Source organism: Chelonus insularis, unplaced genomic scaffold, assembly GCF_013357705.1.
Source record: "Chelonus insularis isolate UGA/USDA-ARS -01 unplaced genomic scaffold, ASM1335770v1 contig_82_pilon, whole genome shotgun sequence".
NCBI lineage: Eukaryota > Metazoa > Arthropoda > Insecta > Hymenoptera > Braconidae > Chelonus > Chelonus insularis.
The window spans coordinates 213,754-221,821 of record NW_023276770.1 but is presented as its reverse complement, the minus strand read 5'-3'; the positions used below and the strand labels follow the sequence as shown (position 1 = coordinate 221,821).

The 8,068-nt window shown below is 27.9% G+C and overlaps 1 protein-coding gene across 1 annotated transcript; it reads left to right on the top strand.

The window, feature by feature from the left end:
- The first annotated feature begins 5,819 nt into the window (after nucleotides 1-5,819).
- LOC118071427 (uncharacterized) lies at nucleotides 5,820-7,543 on the top strand. The gene is made up of 4 exons (XM_035090590.1): nucleotides 5,820-5,946; nucleotides 6,028-6,228; nucleotides 6,298-6,634; nucleotides 7,458-7,543. Exons 1-4 carry the CDS (start codon nucleotides 5,866-5,868, stop codon nucleotides 7,541-7,543), a joined length of 705 nt encoding a protein of 234 aa, XP_034946481.1. The 5' UTR covers nucleotides 5,820-5,865.
- Nucleotides 7,544-8,068: the final 525 nt, after the last annotated feature.

Below are 8,068 nucleotides of genomic sequence, written 5' to 3'. Positions count from 1 at the left end.
TTATAACTTCAGGAATGATTTTTGAATTCTTTAATTGACCCTGATTATTTTATTTTAAAATAATTGAATTAAGTAGTGATTTATATTAAAATTTATTAATAAATTTATATTCATATTATATTTATATTTAAATTCAGTTAAATTAAGGTATTCATTAAAAATACTGATTTATTTTTATAAAAACTTAAGTAATAAAACTTTTTTTTTTCGTTGCACGAAAATCGTTTATGTTTATTAAAGAAGAGAATAATACTGACAGACATTATTTTTGAAGTTTTTCAACTTTTTAATAATTCAGTTTTCAAATTTTTTTCACTTGGATTACGTTATTACGCTAACATTAAGATGAAAATGTTATTATCATTAGATTATAAGCCTAAATATACTTATTTATGTAGTGGGAATTACATGACATTACATGAGCCAGAAAGAAGACTTTTTTTTGTATAAGCATTTTTAATTTTTGATTGAAAACAGTGTAATTACTGTCATCTATTAGAAAACAGTGACACTAGTTGAATTTTTTTCTACTATACCGACGCAAGATAACTTACCAGTCCTAATTTCTTAATGACGCCGAGTGTACTATCTTGAAAATAGTTCTGCTTTTTACCAATAGATGTCTTCATAGGGTATAGGAATGTAGATTTATAGGAAATCTAACTAAAGAGTGGGAGAACAATTGTTTAAACAAAATAGTAATGTTTATTCAATTTAAACGATACAACTTATTAATCCTTAATTAACTTTTAAATTATTCATTAAACCATAGCTGCACTGACAGAAAAAATGTGATAGCTAGAAAGTATACTAGCGGCAAACACAAAATATACTCAATTTGAGTATAATTATTTTTTGATGCAAGTACATTTTATGGGTGCCTCAGAATGCCCCGAATGCAATAAGTGCTGATGATGATAAAATGTACTAAAATCTAATTCCCTAGAGTTCAAATAATGAAATATAAATTAGAAAATGGCCCGTTTGCTATAATATTTTTTGTTAATCACTAAGAAAAGTAATAAGTTTTGATTCGTACAAATTTCATGGTATTTACATAATTGTATCGAAGAAAATTTTGAAGAACAAACTATTTGAGATAATTTCTCATAAATAAAATATTTTTGTGAAAATGGTTTATTTGATCCACACTGTAGACACTAGCGTCCTCTGAGAATCTACTGTCGATAAAATAGTTCACGTAAGATACATGATACAAAGAATAGTTCAAAACTAAAAGTGCATTCAAACGACAAGGAAAATTATGTCAGTGCAGTGGATGCAGTCTCATATTAGTTAATGTTGTGCTAAAATTCGACCAAGACCGAGTTAAATGGATTATATATTTATATATTTATTTTTACAAAATTTTTTCAATCAGTAGGAATTTCTTTATTAATATTTTTTTTACAAAAAACTTAAAAATTAAATGATATGAAAAACATGAGTAATAAAAAAAGAGCATTTTTTCAACTTTTGCTTTAAATTTGAAATTAATAAACAAAATAAAAATTAAATAAATCATTATTCTTTGAACTTTCAATCCAAACTTCCATGAATGAAAAAAAGGAGTTGATAAACTTTCATTTAGAATTATCAATTTCTTGCTTCAAACTACTAGCATCTTCATCGTCTTCTGTACCATTAACATCACCTTCTTTTTTATTAGCTTTTTAAAATTACTAATTACTTAAAATAAAGTATAGTACATGTCGAACTCTTGAAATACCTCTAAATGACTGAAATCTTCTAAATTTTGTACTGAATATTGTTTCTCGAATTTAAAATTTGAATCGAGTTTAGAAAAACAAAACAGGAATTAAATATTAACTGAATCATTTCAACTGAAGATAAAATAAAAATTATCATGGAATAATCGGTCAAGTTTAAATTTCCTCAGCTTCCCTAGGGTGACCCCGACAAACTGGGCATGTTATCCTTTCTTCTTCTGCTTCTGCTAAGGCTACAATAATTTCATAACAGTTTCTACATAAAACTGCATGTCCACATGGCCGGAATCTATAAAATGGGTCCCTTTCAGCACACGCTAAACAGATATCATCAGCTCCGAACCTGGGTGCTGAAATATGAAAAAAGTTTATTACCGATGAATTTGATACAATATACTTGCAATAGATAAGAAACAGTACCAGTAATTGAGAAGTAGAGAAGATGAACAGCATAAAGAATGAAAATTTCAAAAGAAAAGGTTCCATTACTGAAACTAAATTTAGGAAAGTTTCTTAGAAATTATTATTCACATGAAAATGAAGATTTTCAATCATTTTGTTTGAAACTCTTACCATTTTCGGGACGATGATTTGGCACATCGTGTAAAATTATTTCGTTGAAATTTCTATCATTTTCAATGAATCGTACCTCTGGTAAATTATGATTTAAGTGAACTAGTGTCACTAACTCAAAATCTGAATCAACTGTCACTTGATTAAATATTAAATCTTGAAAATATTCATCAATTAAGTTTGAAGAGACTGCTAAAAATGCGTTCCTGTCTATAAAATGTCCATTAAATAACGTCCACAATCTTCTTAATTTACTTCTTGAAGGATATATCTTTACACGAGCAGCAGCAACATAATTATTATCTTCTTCCAAACGATTTAAATCCTTGTGCATAGAGTTGAACCATTTTAATAATACTTTGCAAAGGTTCCAAATATTAAAATTATTATTCAGGTGTGATTGTGTTTTTTTCCAATTTTTATGAGAAACTTGACAAAATAAATCAAAGTTTTGATAAAATGAGTAATTATTTGTTCCAACAGTATTGATCCACATTTGGCCATAATATTTAATGAATTCTTCAAAATTAGAGTCTTTCATTTTAATCGGAAGATTATATGATAATTCAACAAAAGCAGGATAAATTTGATCGCTTGGTAACCAGCTCAAACAAATAAATTTTTTCAGCAATATTTGATGATCTCTATTATTAATTTCAAAACCTTCAATGTTTTTTGCACGGGTCAAAAGTATCTGTAATATAAATTCACGTTGTTCCTTTTTTTTTTTATAATAATTCAAAAACCTAATAAGTTATATAAACTTACCAGACAATATGATGTAAACAAACCGTGGATGTTGACATTATCAAAAGTTGTTGAAATTGAGTGGTACAGATTTTGATTGAAATTATAATAAACTGTATCGATATTGATATTTGATTCTATTAGTTTATCATGAATGTTTTCAGCAATAACTTCATATATTGAAGTATTGTTATTGTTAATCAAATTCCATATTATTGGAAAACTCTGTAAATATAAAAATTGAAGAAAATGTATATTAATTTATGAGACATTATAAAACTATGTTATTGAATTAAATGTTACAAAAAACATACATAGTTTCGATGAGGTAAAATCCAGGTCATGATTGTAGAAATACCCATATCAGGTGTAACCAGAACTTGGTTAGTATCAACATATAAATCGAGCAGCTCATTATTTCTTGCTCCTATTTTTCGTATTAAACTATTATCAGTAATGACAGCTGCCTTTTTATCACGATGATTTACAGCAGTATTACAAAAATTAATTGTCAAGGATCCTCTCTCATACATCAATAAATTTTCATATGTTTGTAATTGTAAAAGAGCTCTGAATATTGACAGCGATTGAGGTTCAGGCAAATGATGGTCTCGTTGCCACCGATTCATATTATTCTTAACAGTGTGGAATGGCACTAATCCAGATGCATCTGGATGTCTGTAAAAGTTACATATTATTTAACTTAAAATTTCAATGTAAAATAAAGTAGATGAATTATTGACTTGTATGATCTATTGATCGTTATTATGGTGATTATTTATTTCTTTAATTTGCAGATATTCTTCAATTAGTTATCATGACTCAATAAAACTAAATTATCCAAAATTTTCATTTCTATACTATTTCAATAATGTAAAAAGAAATTTAAATTAATGTTTTTTATTGTTGTAGAGCTCTATGTACAATGTTCGAGCTATCATAATTATATTAATATCATAAAAAAGTGTGTCAAAATTTACTTACCTAATTGAAACTGCACGATAAATCGTCCGAGTATTTGTGAGTCGTCTCCTGCATTCTTCTTGTAATTCATCACGAAAGTTTTGTGTTAACACCAAATTATTGCGCCTAGGATGATTATGTTCTTTTAAAAGTTGAAAGACATTATTGACAATTTTACCTTGTCCCCTGCAAAAAAATTCTCGATATAATTGACATCGCAGCAATCTGAAAAGAGAGTAATTATAATCAATGATAATAAAATTATAAGCACACATTTCCAAGAATATACAATAAAAAGTAAACAAACTTATATTAATTTGCATTCTCAACTATCGTTTGAAAAGAAATAAATTTTCGTTCGGTTTTCTAAGAATTGTTTTGAAAAGAGTGCTACCAAAATGTAAAGATAAAATGTACATACAAATGAAGAACAACATGTAAACAACAATAAGTTGAGAATCTGTTTCTCTCTCACTCTGATGTAATATCCAGTAGAAACTGAATTCAAGTATAACATGCAATAATATATCGCGTTTCAAATTTAAATAATTTTTTGTTTTAATTGACAATACTCATTAATAGATAATAATTAGTTTTACATAAATATACTTACGTTGCATTGCCCACTTCTCGATATCGATGATAAGAATGTCCGTCAAATATTCTGTGCTCACGGTGGTGAATGATTGGTAAGGCCATGTTTACATAAATGTTCACGTAAATAATTAGAAAAGTTCAAAATATAAAATTATTTTCAAGAAATGTAGAGATTGATTCAGTTTGAAAATGAAGAAAGATACTATCGGCACTAGTCACGTTGAGAACATACGCATGCGTTTATACTGCCGGAGCACTACGAATGTTCTCGAGGTATAAAAGGACCGGCAATGTGTTGCCCGAATATTACCGATTTTTACCGAAGTTCAAATTCTATAACAAATTCGCGAATCTTCGATATTGCTCGGTTATATTCGATTAATGAAGATTAATAATACATGTGTGAGTTCTAAAATAATTAGACAATCATTTTCACGGTATTTCAAAGTGATTAATATGCAGTGTTTATCATTTCATCATGGACCAGGAGTCTCGGATCGAAGAAAATTAGAAAGCCAAATTTTTGATGGTTATTGTTATCATTTCTCTAAAAAAGTAAAGAATACATCGTAAGAACCAACTTCATTATTAATAAATCAAATTTTTTACAATGTTTATGCAATCACATTCGTATACATATGAATATACAGGTAGATCCTTATTCTTATGCAATAATATACTTCTTATAGATATCTGGTTTGTATCCAAAAAGATTCAAATTATTGTAAAGGTTCCGGAAAAATTATTGATGGTCGTTTTAATTCTCTCCACAAGCACAATCATCCAAAAAATCATTTATCAGAAAGAATGTACAATTTTGAAAAGGATTTACGGAATGAGGTTATTACGGATAGATTTAAATCAATTAAAATGATTTACAATGAATTAAGTTTAAAGTGAGTATATTCTTCTTCCTAAATATTGTTGAGTAATTTTTTTAACATTTTGTTATATACATTTCATTTTCACGTAATATGCCATGATCTTTAGGTATCCTGAAGTAGTCATGATAAAAACTTGGCTGGAAATGGAGCCGCGAATGCGTAAATGGCGTGAAGAGGTTCAACCACCAATACCTCTCATGTTAGAAGAATATCAAATGATTTTAGATGATCCTCAGTGGGCATTTTTATTCTCTAACAATGGTGACATAAATAAAATGCACGTCTCAACGATTAAAAGCACCGATGGCTCATGTATCACTATATACGGCAATGTTGAATTATTAAAATTAATCAATCCTCTGCATCTTATGATGGATGCAACATTTTCAGTAGTACCGAGAAAGCCAAAAGCTCATCAACTTTTTACTATTTTAGCTATAGTAAATAATACCGTACGTAAAATTAATTTCTTAATTATTTTGTTCAAGTAATCGTGTTATGAAAATTGAAATAATTCATGTTTCAAATTGCAGGCGATACCAATTTTGTGGAGCCTAATGGAAAAAAAAACTGCCTCGGCGTACACAAAGTTATTGAATTACTTTTCAACTATCCTTTCACCTCAAATACAGCCTACATTTATTACATCAGATTTTGAGGTCGCTTTAGCACTTGCAATACATTCAAATTTTCCTGAAGCTACACATTCAAGATGCTTTTTCCACTATACTCAGGTATAGTATACATGAGAATAAAGATAAATTAATTTGTTGATATACTAATTGTTTATTGTGATTCAACAGGCCATTACAAAACGGTTAAAGAAATTAAGATTGCTTCCTTTCCTTCAACAGTGTCGGATGGCGAGAGTCATCATGAAGAAATTTATAGCATTACCTCTATTGCCACCTGAAGATATGAGAGAAGCTTACGACTGGCTATTACAGAATATTCCTGAGTGTATGAAGAGTATTTTTCATAAATTCCTTACATATTATGACCGCCAATGGGTTCAATTAACACGGGCAGAGTGTTTGAGCGTATTTAAAATGGTACATCGAACAAACAACTTTTCCGAAGCATACAATCGACTTCTTACACTTCTATTTGGTGAACATCCTTCAATATGGAAATTTACAGGTGTGTATAAAATAATTAAGCTAATACACACACGGACAATTATTTTTACAAGTATTTTTTAACTGATGATTTTATTTCAGCACATATAAATAATTTGCAACAGAATGCGTTATTGGAGTACAAAAGTATTGTAACGGGACATTTTACTCGAAAGTTTATGAAAGCTACAAATATTATTCGCAATGAGAAGCTAGTTTCATTGTGGGACATGTATCAAATCCGAATGCTAACTATACCTCAATTCCTATCTTGTGCGAGTTACGATTTAAAAGCTTTTTCTCATTATGAAAAAATTGAGGTACTGCAACCACCCGTATCACTGTTTGTTTATAATAAACAAAATAACACTTGTAAGTTTTTAAAAATTTATGTATATGTATGTAGATATTTTTGGACTTGTAATGTTTTTTTGTTGGATCTGGTAAAAACATGTATCAAATTTTTTTATTGATTTACTATTTAATTTTTACGTATGTATTAACTTTCCATTTGGAGAGTTGTTTATTCACCTTATTCATTGTTTTTAACATTTATTATAATAAAAATGCTTATGTATAAATTAAGACGTAAACCTACAGTTGTAGAAAATTATTTCTATTTTAGTTATAATAATTCATGATTCATTCTAGTCTGAAAATTTTTACAGATCCTTTGCAAGATCATTAAAGTCCTGATTAACATACAAGTATTAAAAAAAGTGTACATATTTTAACTTTAAATAATTTTTTCAGTACAAAATTTAGAAGATTTCAGTCATTTAGAGGTATTTCAAGAGTTCGACATGTACTATACTTTATTTTAAGTAATTAGTAATTTTAAAAAGCTAATAAAAAAGAAGGTGATGTTAATGGTACAGAAGACGATGAAGATGCTAGTAGTTTGAAGCAAGAAATTGATAATTCTAAATGAAAGTTTATCAACTCCTTTTTTTCATTCATGGAAGTTTGGATTGAAAGTTCAAAGAATAATGATTTATTTAATTTTTATTTTGTTTATTAATTTCAAATTTAAAGCAAAAGTTGAAAAAATGCTCTTTTTTTATTACTCATGTTTTTCATATCATTTAATTTTTAAGTTTTTTGTAAAAAAAATATTAATAAAGAAATTCCTACTGATTGAAAAAATTTTGTAAAAATAAATATATAAATATATAATCCATTTAACTCGGTCTTGGTCGAATTTTAGCACAACATTAACTAATATGAGACTGCATCCACTGCACTGACATAATTTTCCTTGTCGTTTGAATGCACTTTTAGTTTTGAACTATTCTTTGTATCATGTATCTTACGTGAACTATTTTATCGACAGTAGATTCTCAGAGGACGCTAGTGTCTACAGTGTGGATCAAATAAACCATTTTCACAAAAATATTTTATTTATGAGAAATTATCTCAAATAGTTTGTTCTTCAAAATTTTCTTCGATACAATTA

Coding starts and splice junctions, on each gene's coding strand:
- LOC118071427 (XM_035090590.1), top strand. CDS start 5,866: ATGGATGCAACATTTTCAGTAGTACCGAGAAAGCCAAAAGCTCATCAA. Junction 6,229..6,297: donor GCTTTTTCCACTATACTCAG/GTATAGTATACA, acceptor GTGATTCAACAG/GCCATTACAAAACGGTTAAA. Junction 6,635..7,457: donor TTCAATATGGAAATTTACAG/GTGTGTATAAAA, acceptor AATTTTAAAAAG/CTAATAAAAAAGAAGGTGAT.